The 23510-nt window shown below is 42.3% G+C and overlaps 1 protein-coding gene across 3 annotated transcripts; it reads left to right on the top strand.

Moving 5' to 3' along the window:
• The first annotated feature begins 510 nt into the window (after positions 1–510).
• Positions 511–17457, top strand: ints15 (integrator complex subunit 15). 3 transcript variants are annotated; one of them, XM_068056151.1, is made up of 7 exons: positions 511–596; positions 4241–4438; positions 8564–8785; positions 9266–9431; positions 10757–11287; positions 13224–13263; positions 16703–17457. In XM_068056151.1, the coding sequence occupies exons 2-7, from the start codon at positions 4247–4249 to the stop codon at positions 16872–16874; spliced, it is 1323 nt and encodes a 440-aa protein (XP_067912252.1). In that variant the 5' UTR covers positions 511–596; positions 4241–4246; the 3' UTR covers positions 16875–17457. The 3 variants fall into 3 exon arrangements, with proteins under 3 accessions (XP_067912252.1, XP_067912251.1, XP_067912253.1); XM_068056150.1 differs by having other exon boundaries at positions 514–602; XM_068056152.1 differs by lacking the exons at positions 13224–13263; positions 16703–17457 and adding an exon at positions 13081–13210 and having other exon boundaries at positions 514–602.
• The last annotated feature ends 6053 nt before the right edge of the window (positions 17458–23510 follow it).

Genomic DNA, 23510 nt, shown 5'->3' with positions numbered 1-23510 from the left:
TTTGGTTCCAAAAACACAACAGTCACCTGCTCTTGTCCTACTGCACTTTTAGTGCAAGTCCTCATCTTCACGTGTCATAGGTCTGTACCAGAGCTCCTGGTTTTTCTGGAGCTGTGTCAACTTGATGGAGTTGGTGTTTAGCTATTGTCAGTTTTCTAGATTGATAAGTGAATGCTGTAGTGTTATTGAGCAGCTTTTTTAAAAAACAGTTCAGACAATTCAAGCTGGTGCTTTATATTTTTAAAGATAAAATGTAGAACGCCAGGACTTTAAAATGATTTCCAATCCAACTGTTTAGAAAACTTTCATTTATTTTACTGATCAAATATCAAAGTGAATCTGAAAAGAAATCCCAGCAAGTTAAACATGATTTGCAGTTATTTGTTTTGTTTTGATTGAGAATGGGAGTTTGTGTGTGGGAGTTTCCCCAGGCTCAGGTTGAGGTTTAAGCTGTTGCCGCTGTGTCGGGAGCTGCGCGATGCGCTATTTGATTCCGTGCTGTCGCCGTCTGTCCCGTCAGCCCCTGCTGCTGTGGCGAGGCTGGGATCTGAGTTGCGCCGGGGAGATGCGGCAGTGAGAGCTGCTGGACCCGGGAGGTAACGGTGCGTTGGCGGCGGGCTTTGGCGCTCCCTCCATGCTCTTGGCCGACGGGCCATTCGCTGTGGGCCTGGGTCCCTCTGAGCCGCAGGGAGAGCGGTGTCCAGGCGCGGGCCCGGCTGAGGAACCCCAGAGATTGTAACCCGGCCGGGGGCAGCCATCCCGGCATCAGTAGTGGGCGTGTGGGGTGGAACTCGGGATGGGGGTGTGAGGGGGCGGAGTCGGGATGGGGGGGGGAGGGGGTTGGGGGAGGAGTCGGGGTGGGGAGGGGGTGGGGGTGGGGGAGGAGGAGTCAGGGTGGGGAGGGGCTGGGGAGGGGTGGTAGGGAGTCGGGGAGGGGTGGTAGGGAGTCGGGGAGGGGTGGTGGTAGGGAGTCGAGGGGTTGGGGAGGGGTGGTGGTAGGGGGTTGGGGAGGGGTGGTGGTAGGGAGTCGGGGAGGGGTTGGGGAGGGGTGGTGGTAGGGAGTCGGGGAGGGGTTGGGGAGGGGTGGTGGTAGGGAGTCGGGGAGGGGTTGGGGAGGGGTGGTGGTAGGGAGTCGGGGAGGGGTTGGGGAGGGGTGGTGGTAGGGAGTCGGGGAGGGGTTGGGGAGGGGTGGTGGTAGGGAGTTGGGGAGGGGAGGTGGTAGGGAGTCGGGGAGGGGTTGGGGAGGGGTGGTAGGGGGTTGGGGAGGGGTGGTAGGGAGTCGGGGAGGGGTTGGGGAGGGGTGGTAGGGAGTCGGGGAGGGGTGGTGGTAGGGAGTCGAGGGGTTGGGGAGGGGTGGTGGTAGGGGGTTGGGGAGGGGTGGTGGTAGGGAGTCGGGGAGGGGTTGGGGAGGGGTGGTGGTAGGGAGTCGGGGAGGGGTTGGGGAGGGGTGGTGGTAGGGAGTCGGGGAGGGGTTGGGGAGGGGTGGTGGTAGGGAGTTGGGGAGGGGAGGTGGTAGGGAGTCGGGGAGGGGTTGGGGAGGGGTGGTAGGGAGTCGGGGAGGGGTGGTGGTAGGGAGTCGGGGAGGGGTGGTGGTAGGGAGTCGAGGGGTTGGGGAGGGGTGGTGGTAGGGGGTTGGGGAGGGGTGGTGGTAGGGAGTCGGGGAGGGGTGGTGGTAGGGAGTCGGGGAGGGGTTGGGGAGGGGTGGTGGTAGGGAGTCGGGGTGGGGGTATGAGGAGGGAGGGAGTCGAGGTGGGGGGGGAGTCGGGATGGGGGTTTGAGGGGGGGGGAGAGTCGGGATGGGGGTTTGGGGGGGGGGAAGAGTCGGGATGGGGGTTTGAGGGGGGGGAGTCGGGATGGGGGTTTGGGGGGGGGGAAGAGTCGGGATGGGGGTTTGAGGGGGGTGGGGAAGAGTCGGGATGGGGGTTTGAGGGGGGTGGGGAAGAGTCGGGATGGGGGTTTGAGGCGGGGGGGGAGAGTCGGGATGGGGGTTTGGGGGGGGGGAAGTCGGGATGGGGGTTTGAGGGGGGGGAAGTCGGGATGGGGGTGTGAGGGGAGGTCGGGAGGGTTTAGGAGGGAGAGAAAGATTGGTGCAGGTATTAAAATGAATACAGATTGTCTGTTGATACTAAGGCTCTAAGATTGCAGGAGTGAGGGACAATGATCCCGTAACCGCTTCTAATCCTATAGTTTACTCTTGCAATTTTTTTCTATTGATGCTTATCTGAAGACATAACATTTCCACAGGCCCTGTCATGCTCTCCATCCCATCAAGATGGTTTTTATCAGTCTAGGTTTAAGATTAGAAGAATTTTTGCCTTTAGAACAGTAAATATGTAGAATATACTCCCAGCTGAAACAATGTGTTAACTCTTGCAAATAAACTGGATGAAAATCTGATGATCAATGGACTGAAGCTTTTTAATTTTTTTAAAATTCTCTCAAGGGATGTGGGCATCACTGGCAAGGCCAGCATTTGTTGCCCACCTCTAAGTGCTCTTGACAACTGAATGGCTTGCCAGGGCATTTCAGAGGGCACTTGAGTTAATCCCTTTGCTGTGGGTCTGGAGTCACATGTCAGCCAGACCAGGTAACGACAGCAGATTTCTTTCCCTGAAGAATATTAGTGAACCAGATGGGTTGTTAACAATAATCAGTAGTTTCATGACCCCATTATTAAGACTAACTTTCAATTCCAGATTTTTATTAATTTAATTTATTAATTCAATTTACATGTCCATCATTTGCCATGGTGGGATTTGAACCCATGTCTCCAGGGTCTCTGGATTACTAGTTCAGTGACATTACCGCTCTGCCACCATTTCAATATGTAAAATAATTTACATACCTGATTTAATGAGGGTCCAATCGCCTCCTTCATCACCGCACCAATCTTCATTTGGGTGGACGACGATGCCATGTTCAGGGAAACGTGGCACAACACCTGTGGGGAGAGGGGAGGAGTTTTTTTATCTCTGTGGGGGGGGCGGGTAACAACGGTTTGGATGATTGAGGGGGTGATGGGAAGGGGTGAAGGGCAAAGTTTCTGAACTTTGTGGGGGGTGGGGGAGGTCAAATTGTCAATATTCGAATTACGGGGGGTGGGGGGAAAGGGCATGAATGTCTGGAAATGCCATGTGGGGGTGGGAAAATGCATTTAAATGTCATTGAAATCTGTTAAGTGGAAATTCTACTTACCTGTCCTTTCATTTTTAAATGTCCATTGAGGGCTATAAGCCCTTAAAAATGGCGCCGGATGCCAGTGATGGATCACCCGCCCCCTCCACGTCATCGCGGGAGTGGGTGCCGTGGCCATGCGAATAAGCCGCCGCGATTTCAAACGCGTCAGCTCCACGACGTGTTGCCTATGCGGGAGGGTCGCTTTTTTTTAACGTCCACTGCCTACTTCGACTGTCTCTGAAAATGCAGCCCAATGTTTCATTTTAGTAATTGACAGCTTCAAAAGTTAATTAGAACTATGATTTTTAGGGAATCCCCAAATAACGATTACTTGCATAATGATTCATATATTAAACGTCATGCAGTCTAGCTGGTGGGTTTTCCTGTGTAATTGTGGTTATGTTAAACTATATTGCAGTCTTGTTATTAAACTGGTAAGATGTTGATGCATTCTGAAATGTTGAGCCAAAACAAAGGGAGGGAAATGGGGAATATTTATACGAAACATTAATTTACATCGCACATTTCACATCATAATATTTCAAAGCACTTTATGTAATTAATTACTAAGTTGCAATTTAGAAATACAAGGATTACTTTGAGTACAAATCAGAAATTTTCAATATCTTTTAAAAGTCTGAGCCCATGGAGAGGATCTCATGCTGATTTAAAAGACTCTGGAACTTTATGTCTCCAGAAAGAAAGTCTGACAGGCAACCAGATTCAATTTTTCTTGAAGTATAATTAAATACATAAAAGAAATATAAATTAATATTAAAGCGTCCTGCTGTTAAATAGGACTGAACAGCTGCTGCCTGGAAACCTTTTTTTGTATTAATTTGATCAAACTCCACATGAAAATAAAAAGGGAAATTACAAAAATAATTTTAACTTCAATTTCAAATTTTGTCGACCTAAAAGCTCAACAGAAATTCTTAACCATTATCCTCTTTCCGCAGCATGAAATGTTAACTATTGAAGAAAAAAATTAATGTGCCATGTTTTGGCTGTAAGTGTTCAGAAATTATGAAGTGGAGCTGGAAGTTTTTTTTTTTGCTTGCAGGACAGAATGACTGACATTCGCCATTCACTTTTGAGACGGGATGCTTTAAGTGCAGCTAAAGAACTCTTGTACCATTTGGACATCTTCTTTAGCAGCCAGCTGCAGAATGTACCTGGTCCAATGGTTGACAAGTCCACTATTGAGCTAGTGGAGGAATTTATATTTCAACTTCCAAAAGAACGTAATACTCAACCAAAAGTAAGTTAAAGATGCAGACTATGAGATTTTCTTTTAAGAGAAACATAGGTTTCTGGTTCCATGTTGGGTGTGATTTTAGCTTAGTTGTAAAAGCATATTCATGTTATTTCTCAACCTGCTTATCAGTATTTTCTAAAGCTAATGCCCTGAACAGTACTCAACAGTATAATCACATCAGTTATTTGACTGGATGCATATAGGAAACTGCACCATGGCTCAGTGGCTCAGAAGGGAAGGGGGGAGAATAGGAGAGCGATAGTGATAGGAGATTCAATGGTTAGAGGAACAGACAGGAGATTCTGTGGTCGCGAACGAGATGGTATGTTGCCTCCCGGGTGCCAGGGTCAGGGATGTCTCGGATCAAGTCTACAGGATTCCTAAGGGGGAGGGGGAGCAGCCAGAGGTCGTGGTACATATCGGTACCAATGACATAGCTAGGAAAAGGGATGAGGACCTGAAAAGCGAATATAGGGAGTTAGGTTGGAAGCTGAAAGGCAGGACGAGCAGAGTAGTAATCTCAGGATTGTTACCGGTGCCACGTGCTAGTGAGGCTAGAAACAGGGAGCGAGTGCAACTGAACACGTGGCTACAGAACTGGTGTAGGAGGGAGGGATTCAGATATGTAGATCATTGGGATACCTTCTGGGGAAGGACGGGTTGCATCTGAACTGGAGGGGCACCAATATCCTGGGTGGGAGGTTTGCTAGAGCTCTTCGGGAGGGTTTAAACTAGTTTTGCAGGGGGATGGGAACCAGAGCTACGGATCAGTGGATGGGGTAGCTGTTGAACAGGCAGATACCGAGTGCAGAGAGTCTGTGAGGAAGGTTAGACAATTGACACGACAAAGTTGCAGCCAGTATGATGGGTTGAAGTGTGTATTTTAACGCAAGAAGTGTCAGGAATAAGTGTGATGAACTTAGAGCACGGATCAGTACTTGGAGCTACGATGTTGTGGCCATTACGGAGACGTGGATATCACAGCGGCAGGAATGGATGTTGGATGTTCCAGGGTTTAGATGTTTCAAAAGGAATAGGGAGGGAGGTAAAGGAGGTGGGGGAGTGGCATTGCTAATCAGGGATAGTATCACAGCTGCAGAAAGGGAGGTCGTCGAGGAGGGTTTGTCTACTGAGTCATTATGGGTGGAAGTCAGAAACAAGAAAGGAGCAGTCACTTTATTGGGAGTTTTCTATAGACCCCCCAATAGCAACAGAGACACGGAGGAAACTGATTGGGAGGCAGATTTTGGAAAGGTGCAGAAGTAACAGGGTTGTTGTCATGGGTGACTTCAACTTCCCTAATATTGATTGGAACCTCCTTAGTGCAAATAGTTTGGATGGAGCAGTTTTTGTCAGGTGTGTCCAGGAAGGTTTCCTGACTCAATATGTAGATAGGCCGACTAGAGGGGAGGCTATGTTGGACTTGGTGCTTGGCAACAAACCAGGCCAGGTGGCAGATCTCTCGGTGGGAGAGCATTTCGGTGATAGTGATCACAACTCCCTGACCTTTACTGTAGTCATGGAGAGGGACAGGAGCAGACGGGATGGGAAAATATTTAATTGGGGGAGGGGGAATTACAATGCTATTAGGCAGGAACTGGGGAGCATAAACTGGGAACAGATGTTCTCAGGGAAATGCACGACAGAAATGTGGAGGTTGTTCAGGGAGCACTTGCTGCGACTGCTGGATAGGTTTGTCCCGATGAGGCAAGGAAGGGATGGTAGGGTGAAGGAACCTTGGATGACGAGATGTGGAACAGCTAGTCAAGAGGAAGAAGGAAGCTTACTTAAGGTTGAGGAAGCAAGGATCAGACAGGGCTCTAGAGGGTTACAAGGTAGCCAGGAAGGAACTGAAGAATGGACTTAGGAGAGCTAGAAGGGGACATGAAAAAGTCTTGGCGGGTAGGATTAAGGAAAATCCCAAGGCGTTCTACACTTATGTGAGGAACAAGAGGATGGCCAGAGTGAGGGTAGGGCTGATCAGGGATAGTGGAGGGAACTTGTGCCTGGAATCGGAGGAGGTAGGGGAGGTCCTAAATGAATACTTTGCTTGAGTATTCACTAGTGAGAGGGACCTGGTCATTTGTGAGGACAGCGTGGAACAGGCTGATATGCTCGAACAGGTTGAGATTAAGGGGGAGGATGTGCTGGAAATTTTGAATGATATGAGGACAGATAAGTCCCCGGGGCCAGACGGGATATACCCAAGGATATTATGGGAAGCGAGGGAAGAGATTGCTGCGCCTTTGGCGATGATCTTTGCGTCCTCACTGTCCACTGGAGTAGTACCGGATGATTGGAGGGTGGCAAATATTGTTCCCTTGTTCAAGAAAGGGAATAGGGATAACCCTGGGAATTATAGACCAGTCAGTCTTATGTCGGTAGTGGGCAAATTATTGGAGAGGATTCTGAGACAGGATTTATGATTATTTGGAAAAGCATGGTTTGATTAGAGACAGCATGGCTTTGTGAGGGGCAGGTCATGCCTCACAAGCCTTATTGAATTCTTTGAAGATGTGACAAAACACATTGATGAAGGAAGAGCAGTGGATGTGGATTTTAGCAAGGCGTTTGATAAGGTTCCCCATGGTAGGCTCATTCAGAAAGTAAGGAGGCATGGGATACAGGAAAAGTTGGCTGTCTGGATACAGAATTGGCTGGCCCATAGAAGACAGAGGGTGGTAGTAGATGGAAAGTATTCAGCCTGGAGCTCGGTGACCAGTGGTGTTCCGCAGGGATCTGTTCTGGGACCTCTGCTCTTTGTGATTTTTATAAATGACTTGGATGAGGAAGTGGAAGGCTGGGTTAGCAAGTTTGCCGATGACACGAAGGTTGCTGGAGTTGTGGATAGTGTGGAAGGCTGTTGGAGGTTGCAACGGGACATTGACAGGATGCAGAGCTGGGCTGAGAAGTGGCAGATGGAGTTTAACCTGGAAAAGTGTGAAGTGATTCATTTTGGAAGGTCGAATTTGAATGCAGAATACAGGCTTAAAGACAGGATTCTTGGTAGTGTGGAGGAACAGAGGGATCTTGGGGTCCACGTCCATAGATTGCTCAAAGTTGCCACCCAAGTTGATAGGGTTGTTAAGAAGGCATATGGTGTGTTGGCTTTCATTAACAGGGGGATTGAGTTTAAGAGCCGCGAGGTTATGCTGCAGCTCTATAAAGCCCTGGTTCGACCACACTTGGAATATTGTGTTCAGTTCTGGTCGCCTCATTATAGGAAGGATGTGGAAGCTTTAGAGAGGGTGCAGAGGAGATTTACCAGGATGCTGCCTGGACTGGAGGGCATGTTTTACGAAGAAAGATTGAGGCTTTTCTCATTGGAGCGAAGAAGGATGAGAGGTGACTTGATAGAGGGGTACAAGATGATGAGAGGCATAGATAGAGTGGATAGCCAGAGACTTTTTCTCCAGGATGGAAAGGGCTATCACCAGGGGGCATAATTTTAAGTAGATTGGAGGAAGGCTTAGGGGGGATGTCAGAGGTAGGTTCTTTACACAGAGAGTGGTGGGTGCGTGGAATGCGCTGCCAGCGGTGGTAGTAGAAGCAGATACATTAGGCACGTTTAAGCGACTCTTGGATAGGTACATGGATGATAGTAGAATGAAGGGTAGGTAGTTAGTTTGATCTTAGAGTAGGTTAAAGGTTCGGCACAACATTGTGGGCCGAAGGGCCTGTACTGTGCTGTACTGTTCTATGTACCAATGTTAATTGGTGGAGTAACAGAGAATTCCTTTCCTCTCGTTATCCAAAACTGTTCATAAACACACAGAAAATGGACATCTTCAAAGGGAATATTTTCCTAAAGCATGTATTCAGGCTCAGAATTTTTTAAAAATAAAAACAAAAATTATGCACCATGGAAGTTTTGCATAAAAACAGGAAATTCAGGAAACACAATAGGTGCATCAGTATTAGGTAAATGTTTCAGCCAGACCCTTCTCCAGAACTGTTCTGAAATAGGGCCCGCGTCAAAACATTGACCTGTCTGTTCTTTCCAGAGATGCTACTTGATTTGTTATATTTCCAGCAATATCTGTTCTTTTTACATTTATTTTCATTGTGGTGTCTTCTGAGATAGTTTACTTTCATTCTCTATTAATTGATTTATTTCTTTTTTGCAAGAGGTTGAGCTCATTACAGGAGTTGCAGCTGCTGGAGATCATGTGTAGTTATTTCCAAGAACAAAGTAAAGATGCAGTTCGACAGATCATCTTCTCTGCACTGTTTGGTCCTCAGGGTAATAAAGCAGATGAGAACAGACTGGCTATGTTGGGAAAACTTGTATCCATGGCAATAGCAATCTGCCGAGTTCCCATCTTGGAATGTACTGCATTATGGTTGCAGGTATGTTCTATAATTGGGATTTGTACTTAAAAGAAATTTAGTATGTTACAAAGTAAAGTTTTATTCAATAACAATGAATGGAAGTAGTGCAGCTGATTTTGAGATTATCTTTGTACTACCTACTTTTTATTTTCTTGTTTTATGGGGAATGTGGGGTAATGAAACTTCAAATTTTGCGTTGGGGTTAGTTGACTGCACAAATGAAGAACGATCTAGTTTCAAGTTTTTTAAATTAGTGTCTTGTATCTAAGTACTTAATTTTTGTTTGGCTCTTGTTAAATCTATGGCCAAAAATAACTGTGGATTGAATAGTCACTGTTTTACACACAACTTCAATTTTTTAATAAATACATTTGAAACCATTACATTTATCATTAAATATTCATTAATGTCTAATCTTATGTTTAAAAAGGTTTGAAATTAAGTAACAATCTGTTGTATTTTTTTATTAGTATGTTCTAATATTTGGCTGATTTGCAGAGAACACATGCAGTATTTTGTGTGAGACTTGCTAAGGTCCTTGTTGAGGATTACTGCGTATTGGTTCCAGGATCAGTGCAGACCTTAAAACGAATTGTTCATGCCAGTCCTCGATTCTGCTGTCAGTTGATCACTGCTGTAACTGCATTGTATGACCTTTCAACAGGTATGTTATTGAGCAATTTTTAAATATGAATATTTTTATTTACCTGAATATAGTTTTATTTTTCAAAATTTTAATGTGTCAATTTTTCTCTCATGATTTGCATCCTTGTTCTTTTCCTATTCTGAGAGCTTTGCTGGTATATCTAATTTGGTGTGCCATTTGGCAGCATTTGAAAGAAAGATTGAAATTCAGAAGAGAAAGTTGTTTCTCATTTCCCTTCTGTTCCTTTTGCTTTTTTGTTTCTCAGTTGATTAATTGTGTACATTGCTACGTCACTATGCTTTGTTGAATGATAATTTTCTTTAATCACTGACTGGAGATCTGAATTTATTTTTTGAAAAGACATTTATTTTAAAAAAAAAAGCTACAAGGATGGCTTTGCTGGCAGACTATGATGGCCACCTAATTTGCAACACTATCCTACACTGCAATGCTATGAGGAGGGAGACAAAATGTTTGCTCATCCCAGCAAGAACCAAGACCAGGAAGTTTAAGGGCACTGCTTGTTTTTCTTTTTAGCAAGAGAGAAATACTGCTGCGATGCTTGAATGGTTGAGTGACTGTCATGTGACAAGCCACTCCCCATCTGTGGTTTTAAGCTTGTGTCTTTCTGCAGCAGAGAGAGAAGCAATTGGACTCTGACAAATGCAGACCCAAGTGGGAGTGTCTCTCTCTCTCTCCATTCCATCTTTAAAGCTTTCAAATCCTGCCTGTTGAATATCTTTGCATACTCCAGCTACAATCAGAAACCCCATTGGAGGAAATCATCCACATCGCTGTCTCCAAGAGACCCCACTGAACCAGTCGTCATCTTCTTTAAACTGAAAGCCTCAAGACCACTGAGTTCAGCTTGACGCCAGCCGAATTACCAAACGCCACAGCCTGTATACCCCTTTTATCCATGGACTCTAACTCAACCAATCTACCTTTCCGCACTTTGTAACCCATTAGTGTGTGTGAGTGAAAATTGGCATGTTGTTTATTATTTTTATTAGTTTGGTTTAGGTACAATAACGTTAACCTCTTTGTTAACTCAAGAAAATCTGTCTGATTGGTTATGATCATCGCAAATAAGTAATCAAACACCTCCTGAATTGACCAGTACATCCACTTTAAGAAAGAATTAAACCTGCTGTGGTCAAACGAGGAGAGGGAAAAGAGGGAAGCTCTTCAACCCCTCCTCTCTTGACCATAACATCGTATTCTATCACGGTAAGTTGTAACTCTGATTCATACAGTATTATTGAAGAAAAATGGTTGTGGGGTGGGGGTGACTTTGTTTTGTATTATAATATATTTTTCTAAGCACAGGTATTTTGTTGCAGATGACCTGATTCCTCCTCATGATTTACTGGAGATGGTTGTATCTTGGGTGTATGATGATCCACGGTTGACACTGATTACATTTTTGAACAGCCCAGCTAACCTCCCCCGTGGCTTTTTGGAGCTCACGCCGCTCCCCGGCCTGATACGCTGGTGTGTGCTCGCACCTTTGGCCTACAAAAGGAACCGGAAAACATCTTCAGCTCAATCCTTAATGAATGGCAACAGCAATAAAACATGCAAGGAGTTTGAAAATGATGTAAACAAGGACTTCAAAATCCTTTATTCTAAGTTGCATTTAAGTGTTCTTCAGGTCCTTATGATACTTCAAAGCCATTTAACAGAAAAGAACTTGTATGGACGTTTGGAGCTCATCATGTTTGATCATGTAGATCGGCTTGTTGGAGACATTAACAAACTAGTTAAAGAACTCAATCTTTCAAATCCTGTGAAGGAGATTGAGCTCACATTGGATAGATTAGCTCAAGCCTTGCAAGTCGGTATTGCATCAGGAGCACTACTGTGTACTAGAGGTAAGTAAATTTTGTGTCGAATATTCATTGTTATCTATCCTGAGACAATTGAAATGTAGACTCTTAAGTCCAGTAATTATGTTAAGTAAAATTCTTGCAACAAGTTGAATTCCATTCATTTATACTCCTTAACTTGACTCGTTGCTAATTTAAAACATGAAACAGAAATTCTTGACAGGGCTTTACCACAGTTTGGTATGATGCAAGTTGTGGCCATAATGTCCCTTCATCTAGGTTCTAAGTCTGGTTAAGTAAGCATGGGTTAAATCTTTGTCCAGAGGATGGGCAGAAATATTGGAAGACTGGTCACCCACTTCAGAGTCTGGAAACATTTTCTTGATCACAACCTTCACCAGGAAGTGATCTGGAATAAAAACTGGAGAAGAGAAATGTCTAAACATAAGTTTTCTATTAATTGCTATATCAAATAGGAGTTTTGATTAGACTTATCACTAAAGAAACTACAGATTATTCACTAGGCTTCCCCTTTAAAAAAACATTGAAAATAGGAGCAGGAGTAGGCCATTTGACCCTTTTGAGCCTGCTCCGCCATTCATTGTGATCATAGCTGATCATCCAACTCAGTAACCTGTTCCCGCTTTCTCCGTATCCCCTTTGATCCCTTTAGACCCAAGAGCTATATCTAACTCCTTCTTGAAAACATACAATGTTTTGGCCTCAACTGTTTTCTGTGGTAGTGAATTCCACAGGTTCACCACTCTCTGGGTGAAGTAATTTCTCCTCGGCTCAGTCCTGAAAGGTTTACCCCGTATCCTTAGACTATGACCCCTGGTTCTGGACTCCCCTACCATCAGGAACATCCTTCCTGCATCTACCCTGTCAAGTCCTGTTAGAATTTTATACGTTTCTATGAGATTCCCCCTCACTCTTCTGAACTCCAGTGAATACAATCCCAACCGATTCAATCTCTCCTCATACGTCAGTCCCGCCATCCCAGTAATCAGTCTGGTAAACCTTCGCTGCACTCCCTCTATAGCAAGAACATCCTTCCTCAGATAAGGAGACCAAAACGGCACGCAATATTCCAGGTGTGGCCTCACCAAGGCCCTGTATAATTGCAGCAATTTAAAATAATTTATAATTTAAATTTCTAATACCCTTTAAGTTTTGTTAGATCTTACACAAGTGCAGATTCAGCATTCTGGCAAGTGTACATTTTTTTTTATAATTTAAGTTGTCTTGGCCTTTAGTTGAGTTTCCATATTTTGCATTGTAAAGACGTAATTGTTCAATCCTAGGAGCTGTATGCCACATTAAATGCTAAACTGTAAAAAAGGATAATTTTTTTCTAACGGAACAAGATTTTAAGTCTGACAAAGCTCAACATTCTTTAGCAAATAAATAATGGATTTCAATTTTTCCATTTTAAAGCTAGCTCTGTTGAATTTTGAATGGAGTACATTATGGAGTACATGCCTTGGTGTTAGAATACTTGATATGAAAGAGGTCAAGACAAAGGAGAGAAAAATAAGATTGAGCAAAGAGCAATTTAATTTATAATGCGTACAAATTTTTAATTAACAATGGATTTGAGACAATTCTGTGGTGTCTAATTTTATATCTTTTCAGAATACAACCAGTATTCTGCTCTATTGAAAATAAGTGTAAAGCATGAAAATTCCCTTGTGACTTATATGCTGACTTTCTCAATATAGTAGCATATGGTATTTAACTATTGAACTGTAACAGGCTTTCCCTGAAGTAATATTTTGCAACGTATTTCCAATTTAAATCACACACAAAAATGAGGTTTTTTTTTTTCATTTTTTCAGTGAGTTGTACATGAATAAAAAGCTGCTAAACCTTTACCCTTGTAAAGCTTAATTTGCTTTCAAAAGGTAAATCCGGAAAACAACCTTCTATTTACAAAAATAGCTACTTTCATTTTGTATTCACCTCCTGTTCAATTTTCCAGATGATTTACGATCTATCTGCTCTGCGCTTCCACATAGCAAGTAAGTATGTAAATGTTTTGTTTATGGAGTTAATGGATCTATTAATTTCTTGGGGAAAGCATTGTTCGAAGTTGGTTGAGTTCAAAAAAACTTGATGAATTTTCTGTGACAGCACAATATTTAACATGTACATGTAAAACTCCCTGCAAACTTGACTATTTATTTCAAATCAGCCAGTGACTGTTTAACGCGTTCATATAAGTTGTTACTTAAATGATGTGTGACCTGAGGAAATTAAAACCTTTTCTATATATCTTTAATATTGAAAATAGTATGTCTTGTCAGTGAAAATATTCGTTCAAAAGTTATATCCTATTAAATTTCATATTAGTTGTCCCTGTATCCAATGATCCATCAGATTTTAATCTGATTAATATGATAGCTTGTGACCGTAGTTCCACATGCTGGTCACCAGGTGGTATGTGGAGCAGCTTTGTCAAACTTTCTGAATATTTTTCATCTAAGACTTTACTTCTCATTAACCGAAATATCTAATTTTCAAAATAATGGTGTAAACAAAAACTAAAATCAAAAATTACAAATTTCACAATAGCATTGAATTGTCTTTTTATTTAGTATAATGAATACCTTCATTAAAGTTTTTCCTTGCCTCTCTCACCTGGGGTTCAACTGGTTACATTTATACCTCCTCGCAGTTGAGAGATTTTTCAGTGGGTTTCAGTGCATTCTGAGCATGTGCACACTTCAGAGTCTCCCAGCATGCAATCTGTGGATCAATAGGAGTTAGAGTACAAGTGTATGTGTCTCCTCGTCCTGTGATGCTTTGAGGGGTTCTTTGCTGTTTCCGAAAGACTTTGAATGAAACTAGAGATTGAAATCTCCAAAGCTTTTATTTCAGACGAGGAATGAATTTTTATAAATATATTACAATTATACTTTTCGATTATGAACTCGCAGAAAAACAAAAGCAGTATGTGTGAACAGGAACAGCTGTTATGTGAGAGGTAACATCAAGAATAACAGCTGTTCATCTTTGGGAAAGAAACCAAGGCTGTTAATTGAGAATGGATTTTTTTTCGTCAATGATTACATTTGATTATGTATGTTCAGTTAATGAATCATTTTTGAAGCTTTTTTTTTACATAAAATTTGGAAACTCTAAACAAGGAACATTGAACGTTTATTGTGTAATTTTTATTTGTTTATGGCAATTTGTTTACTTAAGACCATATAAATCAACGGACACACTAATGGTGTGCTCCTGGTGCACATCAGGAGTGTGTATCAGGAAATTGCTCACCCTGAGCTTTTAATTTTCTATCCATTAATTTTAAATTGACACACAAAATCCTTGAAGGCAAGAATCTAAAGATGGGAAGCAGCTGGCAATTGGGAAGTGTTGATGGAGGTACCTGACGTGGAGGAAAACATGGGGAAATGGCGGCCTGATATTTCATATTATGCCAATATCAGTTTGTGTCCCAATTTCATAGGGCCCTTCCCCACAACATTGTTAGACCCTGCTTGCTGTAATACTGCCAGATTTTAGCAACCACCAATGCTCCAAAACCACTCCATGTCCTGCCCCAGACTTCTTTCCTGCCTTCCACATCTAGATCCTGCAATCCCTTATCAGTGCAGCCTAATGCCTTAAGTGCTCCCAGACCTTGAAAACTCCTTTTACATTACCCCAAGATTCCAGATCTGAGGCATGCTGTGTTCCGGGTGTTACGACCAGGTGAGAAAGGTGTCCAGGGTCCCTGCCAGCCTTCACCTGGTCTTACTTTAACAGGGTTTTATTTTTAAACACACTGTTTTTAGCTCCCTGTTGGTGAATCCTTGTTCACCACTTTCCAATTATAAGGCAAAGAAACCAGAACAAACAGGCTTTCTTGGATTTAAAGAAGAAAGATTGAAATTTATTAAACTTAAACTCTAATTCAGTGACGGATACATGACGCGCCCACGCTAGCATGCATACGCGATACACACATGCAGATAGAGACAGAAAAGAGCAGAAGAAATAAAGTGGAAAAGTTTGAGGCAATATCTGAAGAGTTTTTGTTACGGGTCTTAGAGCTCACTGTAGAGTCCTTGATTGTAGGTAGATCTTGCTTTTTGTTGGGGCCCAGTCGTCGTCTTAAACCTTGTTTGCTATCGGAGACTTTTCTCTCTTGGGGTTCATGTGTCTTCAGTGGATTCAGAGGCCTGTGAGAAAGAGATGAGAGCAAGTAGGAGAGAGATCTTCTCAGTCCAAGAGCGAACAGACTTTCTTTCCAAACTGTTCGTACAAATTTAAAAAAATTCAGGTTGCCCAGCAGGTTAGTCATGTGACTAGCTGGTTTGACCATGTCTCTGTATTCAGCCATCTCAGCAGTCAACCTGGAATGCAGGCTCCCCCACCTTCACCATCTGGTGATCAAAAGTCCATTGTGGGTTGAATGTGTCAGGGAATGGCTGCTTTGTCCTTCCAAACGCTGTCTGTTAATATGCAGATGTCTTTTCCAGCCACGACTGATCTGTTTAACAAGTCCTTTCTTCACTCCAGTAACAGTTTAAAATCAATGTGCATGACAAAATTAATATGCCTCATTCTTGGCAGGTGGGCGCCTAGAATGACACTGGAATCTCTAATTTCAGTGTCCTTTGGAGCCTGACTTCCATGGTCCTGGATCCTGGGAGTTCACCTCAGATTGACTCCTGAGACCCCATCCAAGTATGATCAATGGAAGCTTTTGTTTTTATTGTATGGCATTACAAATTCCACAGAATTACTGTAGTGGACTTTTAGAAATAAGGCTCTTTTTACCAATGCTCAGAATTCCATTAGCAATGATGCATTTTCCAGGTAACATCTGCTTTTTGAGTCTTTGTTCCTCCTTAGAAATATTTAACAATATTTTTGTTTGGGAGGCATCAATTTTCTATCCTATAATTGTACTTCATTAGGAATAAAATTCTGGAAAGTTTTTTGTAATGTGTGAATTGCTATGCTATAACAATGTTATTCAATAGAAATTACTGACTAGCCATAGGAGTAGCGACAGTGACATTGTTTAGCCATACGCACTAATTCTAGCAGAAAATCGCATACAGAAAACAGGTAAATATGCATCTACTTAGCATGCATATACTTAGCAAACATCTCCCACCATTCAGTTACCAACAAAAGTAAAGCACTGAGCGATTGAAAAACACTCGCATACTCAGCTTTTTTTTATCTTGGCTTACCAACAAAATATACACCTGTGTATGCCATACAAATATTAGGATTGTGATCGCCTGCCTAATGACTGTCTCTTACTCATTTTTATTTAATCAGAAATTATTGAACAAGACTGCTTTAATAAATGTGTGCTAGATAATTCTTCGTTTACTCAATAGTTACTATTAACATATTAAATTTAAAAAGTAGTAAATTAAAGAGAAGATATCGAAGTACTCTTATTTTTAACTTATTTTTTTGTTTTCTTAACAGCTTGCTTCAGTTGGTCCTGACTGGACCAGTACAACAGTCTCCACATACTGCACTGCCACCAGGATTCTATCCACACATCCATGCACCACCTGCTGGATATCCCATGTATTCAACTCACCCAGTGCAGACATATATGCCGGGTATGGCTTTTTCATATAGGCCAATCCGATAAAGGATTGTCCATTACAATAAATTTGTTGGGATACCTCCTTGGATATGTATACTTTTGCAGTCAAACCAATTGTGGAAAATTGTTTCAGTACTTTTTTTTTACTGAAAATTTGTACTATCAGTGAAGATAAAATGGATTGGTTGAAACTTGCGCATTTTATATTTTCTTAATGAAGTTTACCAACTTTTACGTACAGAAGTAACATGGTTAAGACTTTTACACATCTAGAAAACTACCACAATTTTAAAAAAAGGTTTTTAAACTGCATCCATTTGTTAATTATCTGTAACTTAATTTTGTTTACTTGCGTATATTGTTAAATTGCGTTGCCTACAGAACCTTTTTATAAAGGGGTGTTTTTAAAAAAAAAAGTGTAGTGTTCTCTTATCTTGTCTGATGACTAACAATTATTCTAGGATTAAGCTTGATTGGTGGATTCTGGATGTTTTAAAGCAATAGCACAATTTGTTTTTAATATTTCTAATTGTTCAAAAGCTCACAAATATATTTTGGTATGGGTGTTTTTGCTTAGTGCAATGCGTGTTTGTTGCAATTTTTTTGTTTTTGGTCCCTAATCCTTGGTTGCAACTAAGGAGGAAGAATGGTCCTACCAATGTTGCTTTGAGATGAGACATATCAAAATTAAACTTTGTAGCTACCTTAATAGTCGGTTTGTTGAAACATAGAAACCAGGAAGATCCCAAGTTCAGTCTCAAAGAACAGTACAGCACAGGAACAGGCCATTCGGCCCTCCAAGCCTGCGCCGATCTTGATGCCTGCCTAAACTAACACCTTCTGCACTTCTGGGGCCCATATCCCTCTATTCCCTTCCTATTCATGTATTTGTCAAGATGTCTCTTAAATGTCGCTATCGTATCTGCTTCCACCACCTCCCCTGGCAGCAAGTTCCAGGCACTCACCACCCTCTGTGTAAAAAAACTTGCCTCGCACATCCCCTCTAAACTTTGCCCCTCGCACTTTAAACCTATGTCCCCTAGTAACTGACTCTTCCACCCTGGGAAAAAGCTTCTGACTATCCACTCTGTCCATGCCGCTCATAACTTTGTAAACCTCTATCATGTCGCCCCTCCACCTCCGTCGTTCCAGTGAAAACAATCCGAGTTTTTCCAACCTCTCCTCATAGCTAATGCCCTCCAGACCAGGCAACATCCTGGTAAACCTCCTCTGTACCCTCTCCAAAGCCTCCACATCCTTCTGGTAGTGTGGCGACCAGAATTGCACGCAATATTCTAAGTGTGGCCGAACTAAGGTTCTGTACAGCTGCAACATGACTTGCCAATTTTTATACTCTGTGCCCCGACCGATGAAGGCAAGCATGCCGTATGCCTTCTTGACTACCTTATCCACCTGCGTTGCCACTTTCAGTGACCTGTGGACCTGTACGCCCAGATCTCTCTGCCTGTCAATACTCCTAAGGGTTCTGCCATTTACTGTATACTTCCCACCTGCATTAGACCTTCCAAAACACATTACCTCACATTTGTCCGGATTAAACTCCATCTGCCATTTCTCCGCCCAAGTCTCTAACCGATCTATATCCTGCTGTATCCTCTGACAATCCTCATCATTATCCGCAACTCCACCAACCTTTGTGTCGTCCACAAACTTACTAATCAGACCAGCTACATTTTCCTCCAAATCATTTATATATACTACAAACAAATCTGTGCTGAGTTAGTCTTTCTGAAAGGGCAACAATGTGCTTCGGGTGAGGACAAGATTGAGCTTTACTCTGACATCTGCTATAGTTTAGTAGCCTGCTGAGACTCACCTGTTTAGGTTCACACACACAGTACAATCATAGTATGAAGGACTGTCCCCAACAAGAAGTCAGTACTTTCAGGAGAGGAAGACAGAAAATTGTCACAAATAAAGCAAATAACAGTTAAGCTTGTAGCAGAGAATGGGACCACTCTTAAATAACAAAAGGTAAGTCACTACAATCACAATATAAGGGGATTTTTTTTAACCACTTAAATATAATTGGATTTGTTGCTCTCATCTACAAAGAGGAAAATTGATTATATAAGGGGTACATGAGTTAGAAGACATGTTCTAATCAAATTAGTAAGCAATGCTGTATTGCTGTAAGGGAAAATTTTGGAGATGACAGTGGCGCAGTGGTTAGCACCGCAGCCTCACAGCTCCAGCGACCCGGGTTCAATTCTGGGTACTGCCTGTGTGGAGTTTGCAAGTTCTCCCTGTGTCTGCATGGGTTTCCTCCGGGTGCTCCGGTTTCCTCCCACAGCCAAAAGACTTGCAGGTTGATAGGTAAATTGGCCATTATAAATTGCCCCTAGTATAGGTAGGTGGTAGGGGAATATAGGAACAAGTGAGGATGTGGTAGGAATATGGGATGAGTGTAGGAATAGTATAAATGGGTGGTTAATGGTCGGCACAGATTCGGTGGGCCGAAGGGCCTGTTTCAGTGCTGTATCTCTAAAATCTAAAAAAAAATCTTTAAAAAATTGTAATTGCTGGGAGGACTTGCTCAAAATGATTCAGCAGAATCAACTAGCCTACAGTAAGGAATAAAAAGGATTTCCTAAGTATTGTCTCTGGCAGAGTCCTTCTGCATAAGACATAAATCTAGTGAGGCTGTGAAGTCTCCTATTTGCAACTTGAACCTGGCCAAACATTCTACCTTCCACAGGTCTTCAGACATCAGCAATTCATACTAGCCAAATCATTGTTGAAAAGTGATAAAACGTCTTTGCTTTCTTCCTAAAATCAAAATTTCTACTGTAGTTGTGATTACGGTGATAATATGGGTAAATAGGACTACCTAATATTCATAGAACTGTTCGTGTGTTGTGGTCACAATTAATTACATTACATGCTGAAACATTTGACCAGTTGGATCAGGAATATGATTCTAATTTTAATTTCACTATTGCAAGTACAACCAATATTAAAGACATCCGTTAAAATATGTATTAATAAATACCAACCATATAAGTGAGCTGGAATACTTTGGATACCATTAGTGGAAATAGAATTAAACTCTATCCAAGTAAAGTTGAGATTATTGGAAGCTTTCAACCACAGAAATGAACAAAATGACACTAAATTTTGTGAATGATCAATTACTTCAGGTTCCTGTCAGACCTGTCACTTCAACCTACTTATGATAAGGGCAAAAAAATACCATCAACCTGGCACAGGCACGATGGGCCGAATGGCAGCCTCCAGTGGTGTATGTTTCTATCATGAGCACCGCACAATGTGTCAACAATGCAACCTTGTTCAACATTTGCCCACCTCCTCACAATTCTCTCCTGAAAGAGAGGAAAATAAAAACTCTGGCCAATTTAGGGAATTTCTCCCTGACTCCCTGAGGCAGATATGGGGTGGATTTGAGATCCTGCCCAAGAATGGGTATGCATAAAACTTAATATCGTGGCAGCTCCTGTACTGAGGTATTATGATGTAATGTTGAGTGTAGATGAAAGCACTTGCAGCTTGGGTAATATCATGTATAGTAAAATGGAGATGACCACTTGCCAATTACAATTTTGTTGCAAACTGATGGCTTCTTTCTATTTCCAAGTTTAACATGTTTTGTAGGTCCATGGGGCTTGCAAGAGAATTGTGTGGTACTTGATAGAGTCCTTCAGTGTCTTTTTTTGGGTCTGTTAATGACCTGATCAGTTAAGATAAGTAAACCACCAAGATGTGAATGTTTTCTGATGCACTGTGAGGCTTAATACAAAGGCAAAGTGTAACTCAGTAAAAGAACTAGTTGTAATGAATAACACTACCCAGGAATTTTATGCAAGACACAGCACCAGCTACTGAGGAGGTGCTGGCCTATATGAGGCCATCAAGCTGAGGTCTGGATGGAAAGCTTAATTTATATAATGATTACAGCTAAAAGCCTATATGATTATTAGCTATTTTTAAAGAAGAGTATCCAAGTCTCTTCAATGTGCTGATGATGAATTGGAAGACTATATCGTACAAGAACACTTGATAATGAAATACATTTGCACACTAGGGGTAACTCTGAGGAACTTGTTAAGATGGAGCAGTTTTAGGTATGCCAATCTTAATAAAGCTTTATGTATGCCACTATCAGTACTCATTACCCCAAAGCCAAGTTGAAAGGAGAGCACAAACTGCAAAAAAACAATTTGAATGAAAGGATCATTTTCTAACCTTACTAAATATGGATCAACTCCAACAGTGTTGCAAGAAAAGGTTCATGATGGGAGTACAGATTAAAATTATGGTTCCAATGTTTGACAAAATTCTGAGTGGCAGGTTGGCTAGGTTGATAGTGCTATAAAACCCACAACCTCTGAGTTAGATACAAGTCCAACTAGGGCCTTGAGCACATAAGGGCGGCACAGTGGCGCAGTGGTTAGCACTGCAGCCTCACAGCTCCAGGGACCAGGGTTCGATTCCGGGTACTGCCTGTGTGGAGTTTGCAAGTTCTCCCTGTGTCTGCGTGGGTTTTCTCCGGGTGCTCCGGTTTCCTCCCACAAGCCAAAAGACTTGCAGGTTGATAGGTAAATTGGCCATTATAAATTGTCACTAGTATAGGTAGGTGGTAGGGAAATATAGGGATAGGTGGGGATGTTTGGTAGGAATAAGGGATTAGTGTAGGATTAGTATAAATGGGTGGTTGATGTTCGGCACAGACTCGGTGGGCCGAAGGGCCTGTTTCAGTGCTGTATCTCTAAAAAAAAAAAAAAAATAATCTAAACTGACATTTCAGTGCAGTACTGAGGTGCTGCCTTGTGGATTAAGCCAAAGCCCTGTCTCACTGCTCACGTGGACAAAAAAGTGTTGAAGTAGAGCAGGAGGGTCTTCTGGTGTCCTACAAACATGTCTCCCTCAACCAATATAACCAAAAACAGATTGTGATAATTCATTCAGTTGGTGTTTGTAATTGGCTGTTGCTTTTTCCTATGTAACAATAGTGACTGCACTTCAAAGTTATTTATTGTCTGAATAGTACTTTAGGACATCCTGACATTGAAAGGTGCTATGTAAATGTTCTTTCTAAAGACAAAATGGCGATGCAAAATAGTCAAGCTTACAAGAAAGTTCAGAAGATCTACTGGTGAAATTCAACTTACAACTACTTCCAGAGTTAGAACTTGATCAAATAATGTCAAGCTTGATGGGGTGGGGGGAGGAAGAGGAAATCTTGTGACACATACAAGTGAACAAATTTGCATTTATTAGACCCTGTCAAATCCTTGAGATGTCCCATGGTGCTTTATAGCCAATGAATTATCCCTGAAGTGCATTGCTGTTATGTAGGCAAGTGATTTGAGCAACCATTTAATCTGTGTTGGATGATGATGTTGGAGGGGAAAATGTTGGCCAGGACACACACTATTGGAAAAATTACACCTCCAACAATGCAGTACTGAAATGTCAGCTTTTCTTATGTGGTCAAGTGATGGAGTAGGACTTAAACCCACACTCTTGTGCTTCAGAGTTTAGCTCAGTTAGTACAGTTGCCTATGTGTCGTGAAGATGGCTATTGCTACAATCACATGTACCAACCATCAGCATGATAGTATCTGCTGACAATATCACACCAGACGCCTCCCTTTGCCACTAGTCCCACCTCTTTTGACCCTGCTACATAATGTAGTTGGTTCTGCTCCTCCGATTATAATTGAAAAGTTGTATCTTAAAATTATTCCCATTCATGTGCCTGTTTTGCTGATATCTTTTTACATTCAGATAACTGCAATTCTCTAACGTTAAAATTGATATAAGTTTAAAAAAAAATTGGGGCCCAAGGAAAGCAGCAAACTTTTATTCCTTGTTTAAGTACAAAAATTAAAGTTCAAACCATCTATCCTTCATACACATTAGCTATAGCATATTTAGGAACATGCAATCATGGAAGTTTTTCAATATATTATGTGACATAACTGCTGCCATCTGAGTCCATTAAACTAAACAGAAAATACAATGCAGGTCTCAGTCAAGAAAAAGAATGCTCAAAAAATGTAAATTTTTTTATTCGTTCATGGGATGTAGGTGATGCTGGCTAGGACAGCATTTATTGCCCTGGAGAAGGTGGTGGTGAGCTGCCTTCTTGAACTGTTGCAGTCATGTGGGGTAGGTACATCCACCGTGCTGTTAGGAAGGGAGTTCCAGAGGTTTGACCCAGCGACAGTGAAGGAATGGCAATATAGTTCCAAGTCAGGATGGTGTGTGGCTTGGAGGGGAACTTGCAGGTGGTGGTGTTCCCATGCTTCTGTTGCCCTTGTCCTTCTGGGTGGTAGAGGTCACAGGTTTGGAAGGTGCTGTCTAAGGAGCCTTGGTGAGTTGCTGCAGTGCATCTTGTAGATTGTACACACTGCTGCCACTGTGCGTCAGTGGAGGGAGTAAATGTTTGTGGATGAGGTGCCAATCAAGCGGGCTGCTTTGTCCCGGATGGTGTCGAGCTTCTTGAGTGGTGTTGGGGCTGCACCCATCCAGGCAAGTGGAGAGTATTCGATCATATTCCTGACTTGTACCTTGTAGATGTTGGACAGCTTTGGGGAGTCAGGAGGTGAGTTACTTGTCGCAGGATTCCAAGCCTCTGACCTGCTCTTGTAGCCACAGTATTTACATGGCTACTCCAGTTCAGTTTCTGGTCAATGG

The sequence above is a fragment of the Heterodontus francisci genome, chromosome 24 (genome assembly GCF_036365525.1).
Source record: "Heterodontus francisci isolate sHetFra1 chromosome 24, sHetFra1.hap1, whole genome shotgun sequence".
In the NCBI taxonomy this organism is placed as follows: domain Eukaryota; kingdom Metazoa; phylum Chordata; class Chondrichthyes; order Heterodontiformes; family Heterodontidae; genus Heterodontus; species Heterodontus francisci.
The sequence above is the reverse complement of the archived record's forward strand: the minus strand, read 5'-3'. Positions and strand labels throughout refer to the sequence as shown.

Coding starts and splice junctions, on each gene's coding strand:
- ints15 (XM_068056151.1), top strand. CDS start 4,247: ATGACTGACATTCGCCATTCACTTTTGAGACGGGATGCTTTAAGTGCA. Junction 4,439..8,563: donor AACGTAATACTCAACCAAAA/GTAAGTTAAAGA, acceptor CTTTTTTGCAAG/AGGTTGAGCTCATTACAGGA. Junction 11,288..13,223: donor AGCACTACTGTGTACTAGAG/GTAAGTAAATTT, acceptor TCAATTTTCCAG/ATGATTTACGATCTATCTGC.